The sequence below is a fragment of the Daldinia decipiens genome, assembly GCF_022478715.1.
Source record: "Daldinia decipiens strain CBS 113046 unplaced genomic scaffold F4813scaffold_18, whole genome shotgun sequence".
Lineage (NCBI taxonomy): Eukaryota > Fungi > Ascomycota > Sordariomycetes > Xylariales > Hypoxylaceae > Daldinia > Daldinia decipiens.
In genome coordinates this window covers 402,067-423,002 of record NW_026054561.1, presented here as the reverse complement: position 1 = coordinate 423,002, position 20,936 = coordinate 402,067, and the positions used below count along the sequence as shown (strand labels likewise).

Genomic DNA, 20,936 nt, shown 5'->3' with positions numbered 1-20,936 from the left:
ATCTAAAGATGGGGTTAATGACCGATTACAAGATAATGGGGACATAGTTCATTAAGAAGAAGTCGGATCGTTCGGTGGCCGTGCGCTTTAAGTCTTACCGTACTGCCCTATGCATATACTGCCCTATGCATAGGTATTTATGGAAGATCGTACCGGAGCCTGCCATTACATACTCTTGGCTTAAGACGCTTTAATTCTGCGAGTGAATATGTATAGCATGCGTTTGTTGTTGGAATAAATAGCACGTACGCATTAAGACGGACCGAAAATATGCGACTTATCATTTTACAACATAGTATGCTGTTTTCGATGGCAGGATGGATAGGTAGTTCAAATGCAAGTAGGTAGACCTTGCGGTGAAGGATTCAGCAAATCCTGCTTGCTAGCTAGGTTAGGTGTTCTAGATCGGCAAACCTGTAGCACGCGGTGGACATAAATATCACAGCCGATATATGGTCGGCTGTACGTCAGATAGGTTGCAGTCAGCAAGCTCCGGGGTTGCGTTAAGAGACATGTTTTGAAAAACCGGGCCAGCATTGCAATCCTACATCCTACGAAACTTGGACGGAGCTTGGAGCTTAAAGCCTAGGTATCCTTCCGCATCTTATTTGCGTGGTGTTCTAGGTACATAGTAGATGCCGTGACGCCAGTAGACTGTAGAACTGATAAACTGATATAGAAAGGAACAATATCGTTCGAAGGATGTTAGTCGAGAAATACAAGGCCATCTCGTGTCTTTGGCCATCAGAAGATGTCTGACTGTGCCTTCAAGAATACCTCTGTTGCATTCTGTACATGTTTGATGACGGCGCAGCCCCTAATGCAGTTATCATCTCACCCCAGTGCAATATTATACAACTTACCACTTTAAAGTCGGTGATATAGGTTTTGATTGATGCTTGTTTTCGATTTACCAACGGCGCAGCCGAGATGTTATGTACGTATTAATTGCCTCTTTTGTAAGATAATTATTTTGTAAGTAGTTAGCATATCGCCAGCCCTGTCACTTCTCGCGTGCCATCGCAACACTAGTTCGGAATCACCACCCGGATTCGAATAGGCACAGGTTATTAAGTATGTAGGTTCATCCACTTCCCACACACGACCCACGAGATCATGGCCTCCACTGTGGGTTACGCCATTCCTTGAGCAATATCAAATTTAGCGTGTTTCTGTTCGTCCGCCACCTTTAAGGGTCTAGGTTAGTCCTCTTATTTCTCTTTTTGATATTTAGAAACTTTATACATAACTAGCTTGTAAGTTGTGACGTGACAATTATAAGTTAAAAGGAAGCCCCCCTCCCCATCGGAGCGAAGGGGAAACATTTCGTAGACGTGCTACCTACCCGTAGCACGTTCACGCATTGTACATGCGCGATAAATCTCCGAGGTTCAACTTTTGAAACATCTGTATACTTGTCATCGCAAACCTTATGGGAGCCTATCCGGGTCGATTTGTTTTGCTCATGTCCATGTTTGTCATACACATATCAAAAACAACAACGAAGAAATCGAATGTGTAGTGTATCTTGGATACCGATAATGACACTTATTGGGAAGGCCTAAAGATAGGCATAGATTCACATCCTGCACGTTCTGATGTGCATTGCAGGGGCCTAAAATGCTTCAATACATACCTTCTTTTTTGAAGATTTAGACCCTAGTTCAGGGGTGCATATATAAACCTAGTTAGATGTATATTTTTTTTCCCTTTTTCCTTCGACTCCCCCGGAGCGAGCTGCACGCAAACACATCAAAACATTGACAGGGGCCAAGACTAAACTTATCCAAGCTTAGCTCGGCTTAGGGAATTAGGTAGCTGTAAATTAGCGCTATTACGTTCTCGTAGCCCCGGCTTTTATGGGGCGATGTGCAGTGATGTGTTACCGAAGGTACGAACTACACCTAATACCCAGGCTGGCTGTGTGGGTAATGAAAGACAAGGGTAGGTGGTATTCGTACATCGCAAGGTGGGATGTACCCTGCCTTCCATCCATCCATACATAGTAGCTTGTAATAATGAATAATGGAAGTCGCAGTCGCAGTCGCAGTCGCAAAATCGTTAACCTAGAAAGTTACTTCAATGTATTTTAATTCCAATTCCTACGCTGGCGCATTGCCGGCAAACTAAAAGTAGAACAACCGTATTTGGTCTATCTGCCTGTATTTTCTTTCTCTCCCTCCGGCTTTCGTTCATGTTTTCCTTCTCCAACATCCGTCCGACTCTTCTTATCACGTAGCTTGATGATTACCGACATTAGACACCCGAGAAACGTCATCAGTCTTCCCGCCTTTACAACAAAAACATAACATCTTAACATAACTATCAGAACATTTCACTTCCACTCGAAGAAACCCCGAAGAAATCTCCAAGCTACCCGGTGGCGCTTTCGCTTCTTTCTAATCAATATTAGGGTACGTTGGCCGATTCTATGTCTGCCAATTATGTTTTGCTTCTTTTAATTGTCTTCATCGGAGGCTCTTACGGTCTTACGGACGCCCGGATCGTAAGATCTGGTATTATCATCTACATACTTGATCTACTCTTTTCACTTCCACATATGAGAAACCGTGTGAGAACCCCCCTTGTCGACAGGGGCCAGTTCTCATCTCTGAAGCCTTATTCTACTATGTTTTTCATGGAATAGGGGAAGCACCATAAAAAAATTGGCTGTGCAGTCTCCGGGGAATTATCACTGCTTATGGTCCAGTGGCCAGCTAACCATCTAAATTACTCATTCATTCCAATTGATTACGATGATTCTCATCACATTACATGTCATCACACTGATGATCTAGGGCCTCATCAAGACTCACACCTTTACACCCGTTCTCTTTTTGTTTCTCTTGACTAGCTGTCTAACATGTCTTGTCCTGTCACGACTCTTGACTCATGAAGAACCAAAGTCTCAAGCTAGAGATAATTTCCATTTGTAACATGCCTTCACCCAAATCTTGACTCGCTTAGGTTTCCCCAGTCTCCCCGCGGAATGTTTCACCTGCGAGCTTCCATTCGTTCGATTTACTAGTGATCTTCGTACTCTCTCTCTCTCTCTCTCTCTCTCTCTCTCTCTCTCTCTATCTCCCTTCGACCACCGTTTCAGTGCAATCCTTCCAACAACCTATTTTCCCCTTTTCCTTTAAGAATTTACCATTAATATCTTATTGTTACAGCTCTTACCGCTCGATAATTCGAATATTGTGTTTTAAGCCGCTAGGGCCTTTGTTGCAGACAGCGAGTCTGCAGCCCTTCATTTCAACCTGTCGTCACATCCTAGTCAGGGCGACCTCCCGGGGTCTGCCGTAACAACGGACATTCCGATAGAGACCTTCCAATCACCCGACTCCACCATGTCGAGCTCTTCCTCAATTGCTGTCACGAATTCTTCGCGACATGTTCGTTCTAGAACCCAGAGTATCTCGAGCGACCGCCCTTCTACGACTGGCTACAACATGATGTCTCCGCCTCTCTCTGTGTCGCCTGAGGCGGTGTTCATCGCTGCGTCTGCTGCTTCGCAAATCGTCACTAATGATCATGACAGCCATTCTGAGATATGGTACGATCAGATGGGAATTGAGCCTTCGGAAGAGACTGCCTTGGTTTCACCAGGCGCTCTTCAGCTCGCAAATAATTTTATCGACCAGCTCTTGTTCAACATAATCTCTGTCGCGAAGTCTACTGCACTATCGGCGCTGCGGCCGGCTGTTAGCGAAGTACTAAAACCGAAACTTGCTAAAGATGCCATTAACAACGCCGACGAAGAACTTCGAGAATACCTGGGTGGTAATGAAATTGAAGATTTAGTACAATCTCCAAATACTGAGGTACCTGCCGATTGGGACCTGGAGCTAGTGTGGAAAAGAACGAGACTACGATGCATGGTTTATTCGTCTTTGGGTGATATGGAGGAAGAAGACGAAGACTGCTATATGGAACAAGAACATCTCAGAGGCGAGTCGGATGACATGATGTCCGAGGTTGTATCCCCAGCAGTTGCCATTTTCTTGACTTCGATTCTAGAATTTATGGGTGAGCAGGTTCTCGTCATAGCCGGGCAAGCGGCCTTTAACCGACTACGTGTCAAGTACGAGAAAGAGTTGAAAGAAGGGACGCGAGTACGCGGTGAATTATTTGAACGTCTTGTTGTTGAGGAATTAGACATGGAGCGTGTTGCGTTGGATCGAACTCTCGGCCGGCTTTGGCGTGCTTGGAAAAAGAGGATTCGGTCGCCCGGAGAGCCTAACTATTCTCGTCCTTTCTCGCGTAGTTCCTCGAGTACTTCGGGGGTGGCCAACCAACGACGCGGGAGCGCTGCAACAGACCACGTGCAGTTGCTTCGGACACCCCGAGATTCGGACTCTGCGCTTGATGTACATGAAGAGCAAGATGGCGAGACGGCCGGCGAGAAAACACATGAGAAGTCCAGCCCGAGGTCAATTCCGAAGGTGAATCCGGCCGAAGTACCTCTGCCGGATAGCGACGAGGAAAGTGAGGAGGAAAAGGATATTGGCCGACCGAAGAGCATGATCATATTGCCTTCATCAAAGGACAGGCTAGTGTCTCTTCGAGCTTCGCTGAAAAATTACTCAATTCGGCGCGCACGGTCTCTTCCTTCTCGGAAACGTCCCGTGTATTCTTCCACTCCGGGGGCTAGTCGCGAAATTGAAACCCAGCCTCACAAAGATACAAGCAAAGATACAAGCAAAGATACAAGCAAAGATACAAGCAAAGATACAAGCAAAGATACAAGCAAAGATATAAGCAAAGATGAGGCGAAGACGATTGATGGCGTTTCTACAAAGGATATCAGATACGACAACGTTAATGAGCAACCTCGCCAAAAGTTGGAGCAGAAAGTTATCTCAGATGGGCTGATTCCAGCAGTCAATAACGACATTATACCTGCGATATCAACAAGGACTAGTAGCATTGTCCCGCTAACCGAAATTGAAGAGGACGAAATCGAGGAGTTTACTGAAGAGCCTGAAATATTAACTTCATCAAGAATTTCTATTGGAGGAAGAAGTTCCTCTCCTTCTACCTCAGACTCTGGCAGGCCTACTCCTCTCATGCCTATAAGAACGAGCAGCATACGGTCGGTACGAATTATTGAGGTACAGAGCCCTCGTAGCCCGACGGCTGGTTCACGAGCGAGTTCTATGGATTTCCAGGACCCTGCTTTGGTTGCTCGTAGGATTTCTACCCCTCCCATTGTCGAGGAAAATGATTCGGTAGCGCCACCTGAAAAGAAGCATACCGTTATCCTTCAGCGGTCATTCGACGATTCCCAGGAAACCAGTTCTGGGGCAGTCCAACCTGCCCGGAATCCCAGTCCTTTGAGAAGCGTCCACTCCCAAGCAGTATACGAACTTGCAGCAACCACCACCACTAAGGTGTCGATTCTGAGTAGTCCCACAACAGAACCACCTTTGGAGGAAAAGCCCGTGGCTCCCGTGAAATCATCGAGGAACCCACCAATGCCAACGCTGCTCGAGAGAAGTACAAACCGACCTATTTATGGGCGGTCGAGCTCTAACGATACTGCGTCAAATATACCTGCCCGGCGTGGTACGCCGGAATCACCAAAGATGCCGCGCTCTATATCAAGCGACTCGCCTTCTTCCACGTCCGCTAAATTCAAAGCCCTCCGCACCTCTGAGGACGGAAGCCCTCGGCGCTCCGAGGATAGAGCTCGCGATTTTGAGCAGCTAATCCACAGCCAGGAAACCTTGCAGTATACCCTCACTCCAGAAAACATGCGTGATATTGACGTAAGTCTCTGATCCTCTTGCCATGAAGTCAAAGCTAATAGAATATACAGTCTAGTTCATCTCAGCACACTGGAAGTCCTAAAACTAATAGGTTCCAAAGGGGCGAGGACGCCAGGCATGCTGAGCGCTCACGGTCTTCATCTAGGAAGAGGACCGCATCCTTTACGAAACAGACTAATCTCAGTTCGAATCCTCTAGCTTCCCATCCTCCCACGGACATTCCTTTTACCGGGAAATTTTCCGAAGTGATATCAAGTGCACTCGCTTCTATTCCACCGAAAAGTCGATCAGGTATGGCCGCGCAAGCGAGGGAAGCGCGAGTCCCTGGGGAATCATTGCAAGATTTTGCCAATTTTATTCGATCAACAGGACCTCCTGTCGAGCGCAGCGTTCAGCATAGCAGAGGACATACGGCTTCGATTTCGACTATCCGGGCTCCCAGGGGTCCTACTCACGTGAAAAAGAGTGCGAGCATCGATAGCCGGCAGACTAGTTCAAGCAACCGATCCCACTTCCAAGCTAGAGATGCTACAGTTAACCTCGGTAGCGAAAACTCAGATCTTATCGATTTTATTCGACGTGGACCCCCAAGCAACAATGTGAATAACCCCCGGATTCCTCGTCACGTTGCCCCTTTCCGGAGTACCATGGACTCGGATCAATTACAGATGGCTGGTGCTGTAGGAGGCAAGGCTATCGATGCGGTGATTCCAAATATTCGAAATAGCGAGGCATCGACGAATGTTACGGAGGCTTCAGCTCCGTCGTCGATGAATTCCCAAAGCGCACTCTTGAGCAAAGTGAGCAAGGTACAGCAGTACTCTGGTAATAACTTTGATGATGACGATATGATGCCGAAGCGGACACAACGACGAGTCCGTGACCCTTATGCCATTGATTTTAGCGACGAGGAAGACGAAGAATCAGATATAATGCCCCTACCAAAACCGAAGAAGGAAGAAAGCTTGATCGATTTCCTCAACAGTTACCCCCCTCCCCCTGAACCAATGCCTCAACCCGTTGCTATCCCGAAGAAAAAAGCCAGTGCGCCAAATTTGATCGCACGTCTGAGATCGGGCGGGAGCTCTATCAGATCAGCTTCAAACCCCAGAGGAGGATCTGGGGCTGATTCGAGGTCTCTGAGTAGTCGAGCTGGCACTAGCAAAGGCTACACGCCTATTGTCATTCCAACATCGGTAGAAAAGTTTGGGAGCAATCCCAGACCACCACCAACCGCTCCTAGCAGCTCGATGGGTCGTGTTCCGATGAAGAAATACGAAGCACGGGATGCCGTTTCCGCTAACACCCGTACGTCGGATCTGGCTAGCTTCCTGCGCGATTCCGAGCCGCCACCACAGCCCATGTCGCGTCCTGCCCAGAACGAAAGCAAGAGCAACGGATTCTCCCGGATGTTCGAACGCCGCAAGAAATCTACCGCATATTAATCAACCTTTACACCCTCACATTCGAATCTTCCGTGTATAAACTTGCTATTTCATTTCAAAACATTGGGCGCTTCCTAGGGAATATAGAGCTGGGATGAAGGGTGGCAGGCTTAAAAATCGTATTCTTAAATGGCGAGATCATTATTCGATTTTGTTACGGATATCTTACGCGCATATCTGCCATCGACATTGGGTGGTTGCTCTTTTACTTGACTACTTTTCTTGATAGGTTGGTGGGCTATTTAGATACCATGCATTTTTTCTACTCGTTTGCGTTGCTAGTAGAAGTTGGGCAAAGGAACGTAATACGAAGAATGGTGAAGGGGGGGTCGTTGATTGAAATCTTGTTTGGATGCTATAATATGTGCCTAGTCTTGGATATGCTGCAGCAAAATGAGAACTGGCTACATTGAGTGAAAAAAAGTTAGTTGGCCTGAATGGAGCGAATATTGTTGTACATTAACTGTTCCAAAGTGATATGTATAGAAAAGTGATAATGTGAAAATAGCAATTAGCTTGTTCATCTATGTAGGTAGCTATCCTAGGTACCTAGCTAGGTAGAGAACGAGACGACAGGAAATTGACGCATACTGTACACGAATGAATATGAATGAGAATGATATGTCTCCTGCTGGTTGGCCGACGGTACAAAGATAGGAAGTGAGGAAAGGAAAGAGAAAGAAATAAAACTAATAAACATGTCAGGATGTCAGGAAGAGGGATTGGCTTAGCGTAGTGGTGATTACTTGCTTCTCTTTTCCTTTATTCATGGATACATCCTTGTCATAATACATCACGGTTGATAGCTGGGCTATAGTCTCGACTCCTATTCATTGGTACATGCAGAGACATACATGTCTGCATCTGCTCACTCACTCCCAATAATCCCTCCTTCTTCCTTTTCACATCCTCTTCGCACATTCGTAATCTCTTCCCTTCTTTTCTTGTTATAGTTCCGCACTTACAAGTACCCGAACAACTCCCCCCCCCCTTAGTCCCGCAGATGCCGCGAGACCCAGGCGCGAAAACCCCCTTTCTTGGACTTCCTGCGCACGGACCCCGAGCCCGACTCAGACTCGCAAGACTCCCGGCGTCTGTGTGTGTGTCTGCCGTAGACGACGCCGCGGGAGATGGTAGTCAGGGTGGAGATGGAGGCTCGGCTGGAGCTGGAGGCGGGGCTGGAGGTCCAGGAGCGGGGGGAGTTGGCCTGGACGATGGCGCTTGCTTCCTCGTCTGCGTTTACTAGGGCTGTGGCGCTGTAGGTGTCGGCTTGGTCCATGGTGTTTCTTACGTCTTGCTGTATGCTTGTGCGGTGCGGGAACGTGCAGATGGCGGGGGAGGTGAAGGATTGGGGGAGCCAGGCTTCGGCGGGCTCGGCGGCCATGGCGCCGCGGTGAGGATCGGGCGGAGGGGGACGAGATGGATATCGAGGTGGTGGTCCTGGGATCCGCGTGGCTGTCGAGCGGGAACGCGTGCTCTGATGGGGGCGTTGCTGCGAGGGACCAGGGTTGTTCACGCCGTTGCTGTTGCAACGGTGGTGGGAGGAGGGCTGGGATTGCTTCTGTTCCTGCTTGCGCTGCTGTTCTCGGTCTTGGTGCTGCTCTACGTGTTTTTGATGGTGCTCCTCTTGATAATCCATAGCCGCTTGAGGATCTGACTGGTCAAAGGGTGGCTGGCGATAGATTGAATGCTTTATATCATGGATAGGTTCGCCCACCTGCTTGTCATTGTTGATATAGTACTTATGATAATGGTTGTGGACGTGGTAGTGATGATGGTGGATGTGAGTACAGCTACCAGTACGGCTCTTGCTGTTGTCTCTATCTCTGTCCTTGCTTATGCTCTTCCCCTTTCCCTTATCTTTGTCCTTGGTGTTCTTGTTACCGTCGTCAGCAGGACGGAGAGTTTCACGGGCGCGAGAATGGCGTATACGTCGAGCTTGCTCATTCTGGAGTATCTCGTGATGCGCCGAGCTGGAGGCCGAGAGCGGAGGTGTAGGGGACTGGATGTTTATGCGAGGTATGGGAACATTCTGCTTGGCAGGCTGAGAATGACCTCGTCTCTTGTGCTTTGAGGGCGAAGCAGAGTCGTCCCCGGAGACAGAAGTAGGTCTTCGAATTCTGTGACGACTTCTACCACGACCGGGCGAAGAGTGATTGGAATTACCTCCCATTCTATAATAAGAATTCAGTTTATTTGTTATTTTCTACACGGGAAATACATCATCTTACCTTGTCACGTAGATCCTAGACGGCGTGCGATAGAAGCTTAGAGGTTAATGATGAGCAAGTGATTGTGCCAAGTTGATTGACGACATTGTAAATATTCAACTCAAAATAAACCGGCGCGGGGAAAGTAAATTTCGTAGTAGGGCAAGGCTCGTTGCTGTGATCCGGGGCGTGTGAATTATCAACGCGTTGCCGGAGTGAATCGTACTGTCGTCATCGAGGTGCCTGATCCTACCGCCTTTTATCGCCATCTGCCAGTACGATTCCACGGTGACAACAGACCGATAAGATATCTAAGTATTCTATTAATCGTCTAGGTAGAGTTGTAGTTTGTATAATACATGAGTACATCCATTACTACTTAGGGCTCGATTGCTTTTCTCGCTGAACGCTGTATGAACAATATGAAGGCTAGGGATTCGAACTTGCTTGCTTTTCCTCCCTTATAAGACTTTTCGTTGTGATGGATCTTGCTATCTAGCCGAAGCATATCTTGCGGCTAGAACCTCATCTTGATTCTGTTTAGGTCCAGTCGATTCCTTGTATCGTTGGCTAAGTGTCCTCTCCTCTGCGGATAGTTGTGATGAGAGCTCTTCGCCTTTTTGCTTAGCTCCTCCTACTGCCGACTTCGTCTTGTCAGCTGCATCCTTACTCTTCCAGATACTTCTTGCTAAGCCGCCTAGGAATGAGCCTTTGGCTTCTTCAGCCTTCTCTTCTGTACGTCCAACCACCTCAGAGCCCTTGGCCTTTGCATCCGCATATGCGCTCTTGGCCGCTGCAGCTACACTTGCGGCTTTCTCCTTGCCCTGGTCCAATTTTGCATTTGCAACTGCTTTTGCGTTTGCTGCCACATCCTCACCCTTCTTTACAGGTCCCTGGGAATCATCAAATGCTCTAGCCCAGAGCCTGGCAAAAGCGATTTCGACATTCTCGCGCACCTCTTCCCAGTCTTTATTCTGAGCCCAATGGACAGCACCTTCTATTTCAGCATTCCAACGATCTTTAGCCCTCTCGATAAGATTGGCACGCTCGGCTGCTGCGAGCTCGGCCCTCGTGGGTGGCAAGACAGGTGGCAGAGGGTCGATGATACTGGATACTAGACGAGTCTGCTGTCGCAGGATGGCAGCTTGGTGCTCTCGGTGTCTTTGGTGTGCTAGTACACCTAGGTAAGCCACTGAGAGGGTGAGAGTTACACCTCCAGTCTATCCATATAAGTAAGTAGTTTGTTAGTTTATTATTTCCGAGACTTGGTGACATGTGAGAACGTACGAATCCAGTTGTGAAGCCCATGTTGAGGTGTTTAATATGCGCGCTACGGCGCAAACGCTATGAAAACCCTATTATGTAGGTATGTACTTGTGAAACCAGGAGAAACGAGTGTAAGCTTCGACAAAGTCCCTTGTAGGATTGTCTGAAGAGCCAAATTCAATGCGAATATTAAAATGGAATATTAAATAAATCGAATTTGACGTTTAACGAATGACGAAGTCACGCTACTAACCTAACCTAGGTACCTACCTATTTCCTGATGAGTACCTACGTAGGTACCTTGTATGTGGGTCTGCCCATTATCTTGATTCGGTACGTACCTGTATGTAGTGGACATAGGTAGGTATCTAACCTAGGTAGGTACATATGTCCTCCTACCCGAAAAAAGAAAAGAGGTTCCAGAGCTCGGCCCGTGCCAAGATCCAAAAATTCAAAGTAACTTTGTACCCCCGATCAATAATTTGAACCTCAATCGTCAACTCAACTTAGCCAATCCCACCTTTCCTTGCCGCAACAAAAGCCCAATTGCACCACCACCCGAGATCAAGTCACCCGGTCGAGCCGAAGGATGGCGGGTGGTCTAGTCAAGTACCGACACTTAAGTCGGAAGTCGTCGCATCGACAAGCCCTACTGCGAAACTTGGTCACAGCCCTCGTCCAGCACGAATCCGTCCGAACGACATGGCCCAAGGCCAAAGAGACCCAGCGTCTAGCCGAAAAGCTCATTACTCTCGCTAAGAGGAACAACGAGACTAGCAGGCGGAAAGCTACCGGTATATTATTTGTACGACTGCCCTCCTCTTCCTCCTCCTCCTCCTCCTCTTCTTCTTCTTCTTCCCTCCCGACACCAACCAGCCAAACCAACTTATACATATCATCCCAATCCAGACGCAAATCTATAAAAATAACCCCCCCCCCCCCCCGAAATGCAATCTAATCGCTAACTAACCACTTCCCCCCCTCACCATCACAGACCCCTCACAACCTCCTCCCCAAGCTCTTCGGCGAGTTGCGCCAGCGCTACGCCTCGCGGCCAGGCGGCTACACGCGCGTCCTGCGGACGGAGCCCAAGTCGCGCTACGACCAGGGCGACTCGGCGATCCTCGAGCTGGTCGACGGGCCCAAGGACCTGCGGTTCGCCATGACGGCCGCCGCCTTCGCGCGCGAGCAGCGCCTCGGCCGCCCCCACAACGCCCTCACCCTGCTTAACCGCCAGAAGGTCACGCGGTTCCGGCCCGGCGGCCAGGCGGCCTTCGACGAGATGGTGAAGAGGGTCGAGGGGCTGCGGTTGGGTGGGCGTGGGAAGGGCGCTGGTGGACAGGGGGTGGGTGCGCAGGGCGGGGCGGAGGCTCCTCCTGCTGCTAGTTAGAGGGGTGTGGTTGGTTTTATTAGTGAAGAGTCCGGCCTGGTCTTGCTACTGCAGGGTGGAAGTCTAGGGACACTGGACCTACAAGGCCCAAACTCGGACAGTGATACTACTGATCTCGAGTGCTTCAAGTTCGAAGCCGTGGGAAGGAGTATCGGGGGTGGAACGTATAGACGTACCATTATGACTTACCTGAAGAGGGATCGATCCCCTTGAGGCTAGGCGTGACAACGGCTATTATACGAATTATGTACCATAACCATCCATACCTACAACACATACGAAAAGAGAAAGAAAAAAAAAGTCCCAATTCACAAATCCACTGTTGAAAACCCGCCTGTGAATAAACCCCTATCTGCTAATCTCTCATACAAAATCAAACGTATCCCCCTTCTCCTTAATCATCCTGCCCACCCTCTTAGACCCAACAACCCTCTCCAGTTTCAGAAGATCATACCGCGAGAACATAACCCTCACCGTCCCCCTCCCCGGTTCCAGTTTCAATTCCCTCTCGCTGCGCCCCAGATACCCGCCCACAACCTCCTTGTAGAAAGTTGGGTTATCAGGTAATCCATACATAATAACCCGCCGAACACCCCGCAGCGCATATCGTCGGAAATGGTGTGCGCGCTCCGTATATAGTAGGACTTGGTGTCGACCACTTGCGAAATGAGACCGCGCGCGCGACGCCTCCGGTACCTCGGCGTACTCGGATACTGCGGCGAACGCGAGACCCGCGCAGGCGGGGGAGGTGGCGAAGTAATTGCGCACGCGCACGAAGTCGAGGTACGACGGGACGAAAATCAGAGTGCCGCTGAGGTCCTGACCCTTGGCGCGTTTCGTCAGCGCCGGTATGACCGCGCCGGTGAAGTACTCGAACCTAGCGTCGGGCTCGGCAGCTATGGAGGGGGCTTCGAACCGCGAAAACGTCTGCTTGGCCTTGACGCCGAGCTCCTCGATAGCGCCGGGATAGGCTTCGGGTTGCACGCGTAAGCGGCCGGTCCAGTTGGTGCCGAAACGGCGATGCAGCTCGACGAGCTCGGGCGTGTTGAAGGCTGATAAGACGAGTGTCTGTCGAAAGTTCTGGGCCTGCTTGTCGAGGTACCACTCGCGGACGCGGCTGAAGTCGCAGTCGTGGGCCTCGCGCGGCTGGAGGTTGAGGTGCTCGAAGATGTACTCGACGTGCTCCCAGTTCTGCATAAGTAAAGCATCGGCCTGGTCGACGACCACGACCTCGATGGAACTCAGGAAGTCGAAGTCCACCTTCTTGTCTTCCTCAGATCCGATGGCCATGCGCAAGCCAAGCGGAGACGCTATCAGGATATCCGAGTTATAGAACTGTGCAAAGTATTTGATAGTCTTCCGTGTAAACTTGATGCCGATGCGGAACATGTCGTCGTCGTTACCCTCGAAGAGCTCCCGGAAGTCTTCTGGGCGGTCCTCTGTGAACTTGGCGTCCTTGTCAAGGTATGACTCGTCGAAGCGTTTCCTGTTTTCCTGCTGCTCCGGTTCGCACAGGGCGCAGATCGCGTTGACCATCTTGACGGCTGAGTTCCGGGTCGGAAGGAGCATCAGTACTTTCGGACGTGTGAACCCCTGATCTCTCGGCTCAAAGTCGCTATTTTCAACATCCTTTGCTAGTTTAGCATTGTTCTTGATAACTCGATCTCGAGTTCTGAATTGCAGTTAGTGGACTATAGCTTTAAAAGGCATACAAGAAAGACATACTTGAAGACATGATTGACACTATGAAGACATGCCATTCGGCGTAAGTTTTCAGCATTTCTCGGAGTCCTTCCACAGAATAATATATCATTATAAGCGAACGTCAATGGATATAGAACTTGCTCTAGCTTGTCAAATGTTGGCCGTTTTCGACTGACTGTTTCAGCAAGCCGATGTTTGAGGTTTAAGCTGGATGGTCCGGGGATAGGGGGCGGGAGTGCTGTAGGTTGAGCAATATCTTTTTCGGGAAAGTTCCGTATTAATCGCCAACCATTCTTCTCGGAATGAGACTGAGAATAATCGTTATTTTGAATGGCCTTTATACGCTTTTGAACCTCGTTTTGATCTGGGTTGACGAAGTGAGTCTCGAATGGGTCGGATGAATCTGCAATGTCTTCATCGTCGTCATCATCCATTTCGATCTCATCCTCTGGTCCTTCTTCCGCCTCCTCGACATGATCGACGTCCCGTTCTTCATCTTCGTCAACTGCAGCGATCCCATTTTGCTCAAGTTTACCGGACTTGACTTCTTCGGACTGAGTGTCAAGTTTTCTTCTTTTAGCGCTTGGAGCAGATGGTTCTTTAGATAAACTCTGCATTAACGCAAAGTAAGGTCGACTAGTCGCCTGTTCCTGTTCATCTTCTGATCCAGAACCTTCATTCTCAGATTCTTCATCTGACGGAAGCTTTTCTTCTTCAGACACTTCATCTTCTGAATCCCTATAAGAAGTATTAATGATCAATTCTTCACTGAAAAGAAAACGAAAAGAAAAATCAATGAGTGAGCAATGGGAAATAAGCCTTACTCGGACTCGATGATTCGTGCGCTGTCAAAGGTTCTTTTCCCATTAAAACTTCCTCCGCGTCCTCGTCCGCGTCCTCCTCCCCGACTCGTTCCCCTTCCTCTACCCCTACCTCTAGGAGCACCTCCCCGGCGAGCGCCTCCTCTGGGTTTACCTCGCATAATATGAGCTTATCGAGAATAAAATTAAAATCTAGTTAAAGAATTAAAGTTGCATAATTTATTAAAAAAGAAAATCTCATACGGCGGTTGAACTGTAAGGGAAAGTCTAAGGGAAATTCTAATTGACAGTCCCGTCCCGTCATCAGCCTTGCAGAATTTCTTGCACGCAAGCCTCGCGCTATGGATCCTTGCCACACTCCACACCAATCGCTATGTACCTACGTAGATCCACCTCTGTTAGTACGCCCAGACTTTTTAAATCCTTATCTTCGACCCCCTCCAAATCTTCAGCCTTGCCCACAACCCACTGCGAACCCCCACTACGCCCAGAACGTGAAAATTACAACATCGCCAGCGAAAAAAAAAAAAAGATAAAATAAAAATAAAAAGATAAAATACCTAAGTAAAAGTTCGATTAATTGGACTGAGAGACCAACGAACTAGCGATACTTATCGTCAACCCACCTCTCCTCCGTAATAATAAATCCGGCCTTCAGAATACCGCAATCATGGCCGTGGATACGGAACCGTTCCTTCATCTGGCGCGACCTTTAGCACCGACGGCTTTGCATTTCCAAAGCCATCTCTCCCCGCTCTCCGTTAACATCCTACCACAAGTATGTCAATACCGCCTTGTTTTGTTTGTTTCTTGGCTACCTACATTCCTCTCTTCTTATTAGTACCAACTAACAACAATAATAGGCTATCCTTTCCGTCCTCGACCATGCTACCCGCCGTGATATCCGCCCCGCGCCGACGAGCTCCTCCCGCGTCATCGGCGCGCTGGTCGGTACCCGGTCCGAAGACGGCGGCGAGGCCATCGTAGCCTCGTCGTTCGCCATCCCCCATACCGAGAACGAGGACCAGGTCGAAGTCGACGTTGAGTACCAGAAGAACATGCTGTCGCTGCACCTGCGCGCCCACCCCCGCGAGGTCCTGCTCGGCTGGTACACCACCTCCCACGAGCTCAACTCCTTCAGCGCCCTCATCCAGAACTTCTTTGCCAGCCCCGAGACTGGCACCTTCCCCCACCCGGCCATCCACCTCACCGTCTCCGCCGAGCCCGGTACCCCCGTCCGCACGCGCGCCTACATCTCTGCCCCCATCGCCGTCAATGCCGAGCGCGCTTCCGAGTCCTGCCTCTTCATCCAGGTGCCCCACCGCATCGCCTACAACGATGCTGAGCGTTCTGCCCTCGACCTGATCTCGAGCGCGCGGGACACCGAGGCGCGCGCCGCCCCCGTCATCTCCGACGTCGAGTCGCTGACCCGCAGCCTGGAGCACGCCCAGGACCTGCTCGACCGGGTATCCGACTACGTAGGGGGTGTCATCGACGAGGAAAACGAGCCCAACAACGCTCTGGGCCAGTACCTGATGGAAGCGCTATCTCTCGCGCCCAAGGTAGATCCCACGCGGGTCGAGTCCGACTTCAACAACCACATCCAGGACGTGCTGATGGTCAGCTACCTGGCCAACAGCATCCGCACCCAGATCGACCTCAGCCAGCGCCTAGCCACGGCCATACTAGCCACCGACGAGGGCGGCAAGATCGACGGCAAGGACGACGGCAAGGAGGGTGGAGACCGCAGGGGCGAACGCGGCGAGAGAGGCCGAGGCGGCAAGCGAGGTGGTCGTGGCGGCGGCAGAGGCGGCGGCCAGCGAGAGCCGCGCGAGCCTCGCGAGAACGGCGAGTGAAGCTCGTACACGCCCCCAAACCTAGAAGCTTAAGTAATGAATAGACGAGATGCAAGTCCTACGTTACGACGGGCTGGGCTTATCATGTACTCGGTTAGTGTTGTTAAGAGAAGCGAGGCGGTGGCTAAAAAGGGAAAACCTTAGGTAGCATGTATGGATGGGTGGTCCTAAGAACGAACGATAGTAGTGGCAGCGGTAGGATCCAAAAGGGGGCCGTTAGTGCGGCGTCTACCTACCGCATATACAAAACACATACGCATTGGCAAGGGGCGATGAAAAAAAGGGCCGCGAAGCAACTTGTGAAAGATCCGCAAGTCGTCGTCTTAGGCGTTCGCGTCCGGTTACTTAGGGGTATCCTCAGTCTTTATTTAGAAAGGGAAATGCTGTTACAGCAATGAAAAACAAGATTCCGAAACTCCTCGCTGGTATCCTCGCTGGTATTATTATTTATTCCCCCCCTACGGCAAATCATCATCACATGCATGGTAACCATGTTGACTTGTAGAATAACCGACACTCGATGTAGAATAATGTAATATCGCTTCCTTGCTTGTTTTATTCTACGCCTTGAAAGCAAATACTATATCTTGCGATGCTAGGTATTCTTTGTAACCTAGTTACCGTCACTGTAGAGAGGAGTCCGTCCCTTTTATTTCAAAACAGAATGGGAATAATACCGGACACCTTCAACTTCGATGCCCATTGATACGGGGGGCCATATGATCCCATTCTACCATCAACGTCTTCAGTGAAAAGCTTTCCCCTGCGCCAGAACGCCAGCCAATGATACCAATACAACAACCCGCCAAATTACGCCGGTGTCGTTGTCTCTGTAAGATTCCCTTTATCCATCCGCCTTAAAACTGTCTTAAGTCCTCACCGAAAAGAATAAACACCACCAATGCTTGCTAACTTTTCATGCACGTGTTGCCTTGCGCGAGTTTTCGTCTAGATTCCAGTGGGTGGCTTTTGCGGCAGGGTGGCCGGATTGCCGTAGGTAGGTAAGTGGCTAAAGGTCTGGTTTGGTCCGGTCGGCGGAGGAATGTTCGGTTTGTTGGGCATCTGAACCGGCACTTGGGGTAGATGTACTGGAGGATGCTGAGGGAGGTGCTGGGGCTGGGGTGGGTGATAAGCCGGTAACGAGCTGTTAGATCCTTGCCGACTCATCCCGTAGCCTGGTCCACCTACATACGGCTGAGGCGGGGCGGGAGAGCTGCTATATGCACTATAGGCTAGATGAGGCGAGCCAACCTGGGGGCTACCGTGCCCGCCCATATTATAAGGGGGTAGCGGAGGTTGGACCTGTACCATGCCATTACCAGGGACAAACGACTGGGTTTTGGGATTGAATGCATGCCGATTGTAGCTCCCCGGAATAGGGTGCTGACTCTTTGGATCATGCGGATTGGCATTCGCAGGAAGCTGACCGAATGCGTAAGGGATACCAACTGGCCCTGGATTTCCAGGAGTCTGCGGTTGAGGAGCCCGGCTTTGATACGGGCTTAGTGGCGGAGCCTGAGTATAATTAGGTTGCCATTGTTGAGGCGGAGGGGTTTGGACTGGGACCGGGACTGGGACCGGGACCGGGCCAGCGTAAGCACCCACAGCGCCGTTAGGTGCAGTGTACCGTGGCGGAGTGACCTGCGTCTGAGGAGGAGGATACTTTAGATAAGGTTAGCTACGTGAGTATACAACGTGTTGAGAGAACACCCACCATTGGCATATTGCCGTACTGCGGAAATGCGCCGTTAGGCATCATGGCAGGATAGGGTTGCCCAGGCGGCGCATAGGCCTGGGGTATCGGGCTTTGGTACGGCTGCTGAACAGGACTGCTATACTGTGGGTGCCCGATGGGGATATAATGAGGTGTGGTCCAATTGGGTTGGTGAGGATGGTAATACGGCTGATACTGTGATCGGGAATCGAAGCTCTCAGAGTCGTCTCTTCGTTGCTTGCTAGTCTTTCCTCGCTTCCCAAGGGTTGACTTATCCTTTGCCGATACGGAGCTTGCTCGAGAGATGCCATTCGCATCGTCATTTTCTACTAAAATTAGTTAGTAGCTTGCTAACACAATTGGTAGAATATGAAGTATCTCACCTGGTGTAGACTCTCCAGGTTTGTCCGAACTGCCAAAAATCCTCTCTCGGGCTTGTTTGTACGCTTCTTCGCGCTCCTCTCTAGTAGGCCTGGCGTATAGTCAGCACAAAATCCACGTTTAATATTTAGGACACTTACTTGTCTTTGGTAGCCGACTTTTCCTTGCCATCGCTCCCCACCTCGGAGGTTGCTTTGGATGGACTGCTACTAGCGTGTCCTGATCCACCTTCCTCGCCACGCCGCATGATCTTCTTGGGTAGGAGTTGCGGGGGAGTTGTGGTAGTATTGCTATTGGGGGTATTACCCACGATACTGGCCAAGGAGGGAGGAACCCGGCAGAAAGGAGTCCGGAAGATACGAACAGAACCTTGGATAGCTTCGAAAGAATGCGTCATGTGATAATAGTCAGCAAGCTTGTGGGTTAACATTCTGCAGAATGAGTTATTCGGTGGAAGATCCATATAGGGCTCCCTAGTCAAACGTTAGCACCTTACAGGCTTACAGGAATCAAGTCTATGCTTACTTGGAGGCTTGAACAAAATTAATAACGTCTTGCTCTAGCCGTAGGAGGAAAATCCGATCTTTCGGGGATTGCATAGCTTCTAAAAGCTTCTCGTCTGGGTTCTGGCCGTATATTGATGTAAAGGCGTCTGACGACCCATTCACGATTCCTAGTGTCTGAGGTTGCTCTACTGGGGGCGGCTGGCTGGAAGCACCGCTCTGTGGGGTGGCAATTCCTTTGTCTTGCAACTCGGGGAGTATTTGGACGATTCGTCTCTCTGGCATATCGCCAATTCTAAGACGATGAATGCGAGCCACTTCAGAGCCAATCCGGGAGTTAGCAATTAGTGAACCCCTTATCGAGAAGGGCTCGTCCTCCTCTGCAGACGCTTTCACGCTAGCACTGTCATCCGGGCGTAGGGACTCCTTTTCATCAAGCGCAAATGTAGTCCCCGAAGTAATACTCTTCTCATCAATGCTGGGCGCCTTAGTACCCATCTCCGAGTTGGAATCAGCTCTCTGCGAAGCGTCATCCGATACCGACGCCCCATTGTCGTTTTTAGTTTGTGCTTCGCCTATGGAAGACGAGGAGCCATTCACAACGAGACTAGGTGTAGACGAAGCGCTAGCAGTAGAAAGGGACGCATGCACGTTCTTCCCGCCTTGTGTAAGTCTAGTACCATCAACGACCACGCTACTAGACGGAACAACTGCTATACCATTTTCTTTAGAAACTAGAGGAGACTTGGCAACAGCTACCGGAGTATTCCCAGGCATGGCTGTGGTATTCTTAGTCGTCGCGACTGGAGTAGTAGAAGCGACAGCGGGCTGCGAGCGATGTTCTATGGCCGGTACAGCAACTCGAGGAGCCGAAACAACGGGCATATTTTCTTTAGGTTTAGACGCAACCACCTAGATTGCTTGTCAGCTAAATATCGATAGGACAAGAGGGAAAGCAAGAAAGCAACGCGCAGAACTGAAGCTGAGGCCGAAGTTAAAGCTTGGAGTAGTCATACCTTAGCAAAAGACAATTTTTTAGGAGCTGCGGTCGCGGGAGGTGCGGTCGCCATAGTTGGTACGGATCGCGTTTAAAGCTGAGTACAGTAGGCAAGGCTTATCACTTCTTCTCGATCACGACAGAAAGAAAGGCGACGGCGACCTCGCAAGTTCTGATTAGAGCCCCGAACGAACAAATGTACTTAACGATCGAGAGGACCAATAGCTTCGGTATGACGACGTCAGAATAGCCGGAAATCAGGAAAGAAAATGAACAAAAGCAGCCCTCGGGGAGTACGAAATACGGCTAATCATTGTTGTGATCTGGATATCTCGAAATCGTATCGGAAGATTCTAAGGTTCGAGTGTTGGAGCGCAGAAGGCCGTGTTGAGGTTCTCAAGCTACAGATGATGAACTATGTGTGAGGTGCCGAAGAATGGTAGTGGGAGTGGTCGAGACTAGAATAGGGCTGCTGTCAGCATGGGAAGGAAGATCAGGGTGGGATGCGGGATTGGGGGGGAGTGAAAAGAACAGAAGGGTACTGGTAGGCTTAGGCCCAGACCGGATCAGTTAGGTCAGTTACTGGGGACTAAATAGGAATTGGATTGGTTGAAGACGATGTAATAGTTGAGTGGTAGTATATATAGGTAAGTAAGTAGGTAGGTAGGCAGGTAAGAAGGTATGTGTAGATATAGAGAAAAGTTGGGTTGCACGTACATTCGTATGTAGTTGTATGTAGTGGTATGTAGTGGTATGTAGTCCTATGAAGAATATGGAGGGTAGAAGTATGGCTCGTACTGGTAACTCGGTCGCAAAAGATTAGATCTAAAATGATGCGCAGGTGGTGATATGTCCGTATTTGGGTAGAGTCCTAAGCC

General features: G+C 49.8%; 8 protein-coding genes across 8 annotated transcripts; 4 read left to right on the top strand and 4 right to left on the bottom strand.

Annotated features, from left to right (window-relative positions):
* The first annotated feature begins 2,049 nt into the window (after window positions 1-2,049).
* F4813DRAFT_360956 (uncharacterized protein) lies at window positions 2,050-3,195 on the top strand. Its single transcript, XM_049243465.1, has one exon. The coding sequence runs from the start codon at window positions 2,432-2,434 to the stop codon at window positions 2,645-2,647; it is 216 nt and encodes a 71-aa protein (XP_049099252.1). The 5' UTR covers window positions 2,050-2,431; the 3' UTR covers window positions 2,648-3,195.
* Window positions 3,196-3,350: 155 nt separating this feature from the next.
* Window positions 3,351-7,216, top strand: F4813DRAFT_389873 (uncharacterized protein; the record flags this gene model as incomplete). Its single annotated transcript, XM_049246925.1, has 2 exons — window positions 3,351-5,771; window positions 5,822-7,216. 2 exons carry the CDS (start codon window positions 3,351-3,353, stop codon window positions 7,214-7,216), a joined length of 3,816 nt encoding a protein of 1,271 aa, XP_049099251.1.
* Window positions 7,217-7,876: 660 nt separating this feature from the next.
* Window positions 7,877-9,722, bottom strand: F4813DRAFT_85105 (uncharacterized protein). The gene is made up of 2 exons (XM_049248961.1): window positions 9,448-9,722; window positions 7,877-9,390 (listed from the first exon to the last, which is right to left on the bottom strand). The coding sequence occupies exon 2, from the start codon at window positions 9,387-9,389 to the stop codon at window positions 8,208-8,210; it is 1,182 nt and encodes a 393-aa protein (XP_049099250.1). The 5' UTR covers window position 9,390; window positions 9,448-9,722; the 3' UTR covers window positions 7,877-8,207.
* Window positions 9,723-9,729: 7 nt separating this feature from the next.
* Window positions 9,730-10,922, bottom strand: F4813DRAFT_360952 (uncharacterized protein). The gene is made up of 2 exons (XM_049243464.1): window positions 10,714-10,922; window positions 9,730-10,646 (listed from the first exon to the last, which is right to left on the bottom strand). Exons 1-2 carry the CDS (start codon window positions 10,732-10,734, stop codon window positions 9,918-9,920), a joined length of 750 nt encoding a protein of 249 aa, XP_049099249.1. The 5' UTR covers window positions 10,735-10,922; the 3' UTR covers window positions 9,730-9,917.
* Window positions 10,923-11,281: 359 nt separating this feature from the next.
* Window positions 11,282-12,082, top strand: F4813DRAFT_389870 (ribosomal protein L17; the record flags this gene model as incomplete). Its single annotated transcript, XM_049246924.1, has 2 exons — window positions 11,282-11,497; window positions 11,687-12,082. The coding sequence occupies 2 exons, from the start codon at window positions 11,282-11,284 to the stop codon at window positions 12,080-12,082; spliced, it is 612 nt and encodes a 203-aa protein (XP_049099248.1).
* A 271-nt stretch (window positions 12,083-12,353) lies between these two features.
* F4813DRAFT_85081 (DUF1253-domain-containing protein) lies at window positions 12,354-14,868 on the bottom strand. The gene is made up of 3 exons (XM_049248960.1): window positions 14,611-14,868; window positions 13,808-14,524; window positions 12,354-13,754 (listed from the first exon to the last, which is right to left on the bottom strand). Exons 1-3 carry the CDS (start codon window positions 14,766-14,768, stop codon window positions 12,446-12,448), a joined length of 2,184 nt encoding a protein of 727 aa, XP_049099247.1. The 5' UTR covers window positions 14,769-14,868; the 3' UTR covers window positions 12,354-12,445.
* A 409-nt stretch (window positions 14,869-15,277) lies between these two features.
* F4813DRAFT_381022 (Mov34-domain-containing protein) lies at window positions 15,278-16,463 on the top strand (the record flags this gene model as incomplete). Its single annotated transcript, XM_049245630.1, has 2 exons — window positions 15,278-15,385; window positions 15,471-16,463. 2 exons carry the CDS (start codon window positions 15,278-15,280, stop codon window positions 16,461-16,463), a joined length of 1,101 nt encoding a protein of 366 aa, XP_049099246.1.
* Window positions 16,464-16,937: 474 nt separating this feature from the next.
* Window positions 16,938-20,229, bottom strand: F4813DRAFT_84980 (uncharacterized protein). Its single transcript, XM_049248959.1, has 6 exons — window positions 20,078-20,229; window positions 19,084-19,973; window positions 18,699-19,031; window positions 18,561-18,649; window positions 18,178-18,506; window positions 16,938-18,125 (listed from the first exon to the last, which is right to left on the bottom strand). Exons 1-6 carry the CDS (start codon window positions 20,129-20,131, stop codon window positions 17,412-17,414), a joined length of 2,409 nt encoding a protein of 802 aa, XP_049099245.1. The 5' UTR covers window positions 20,132-20,229; the 3' UTR covers window positions 16,938-17,411.
* Window positions 20,230-20,936: the final 707 nt, after the last annotated feature.

Coding starts and splice junctions, on each gene's coding strand:
- F4813DRAFT_84980 (XM_049248959.1), bottom strand. CDS start 20,131: ATGGCGACCGCACCTCCCGCGACCGCAGCTCCTAAAAAATTGTCTTTT. Junction 18,650..18,698: donor AAGTCGGCTACCAAAGACAA/GTAAGTGTCCTA, acceptor ACTATACGCCAG/GCCTACTAGAGAGGAGCGCG. Junction 18,507..18,560: donor ACCTGGAGAGTCTACACCAG/GTGAGATACTTC, acceptor AACTAATTTTAG/TAGAAAATGACGATGCGAAT.
- F4813DRAFT_85105 (XM_049248961.1), bottom strand. CDS start 9,389: ATGGGAGGTAATTCCAATCACTCTTCGCCCGGTCGTGGTAGAAGTCGT.
- F4813DRAFT_85081 (XM_049248960.1), bottom strand. CDS start 14,768: ATGCGAGGTAAACCCAGAGGAGGCGCTCGCCGGGGAGGTGCTCCTAGA. Junction 14,525..14,610: donor GCACGAATCATCGAGTCCGA/GTAAGGCTTATT, acceptor TACTTCTTATAG/GGATTCAGAAGATGAAGTGT. Junction 13,755..13,807: donor AGTGTCAATCATGTCTTCAA/GTATGTCTTTCT, acceptor ACTGCAATTCAG/AACTCGAGATCGAGTTATCA.
- F4813DRAFT_360956 (XM_049243465.1), top strand. CDS start 2,432: ATGTCTGCCAATTATGTTTTGCTTCTTTTAATTGTCTTCATCGGAGGC.
- F4813DRAFT_360952 (XM_049243464.1), bottom strand. CDS start 10,734: ATGGGCTTCACAACTGGATTC. Junction 10,647..10,713: donor TGGGCTTCACAACTGGATTC/GTACGTTCTCAC, acceptor TTATATGGATAG/ACTGGAGGTGTAACTCTCAC.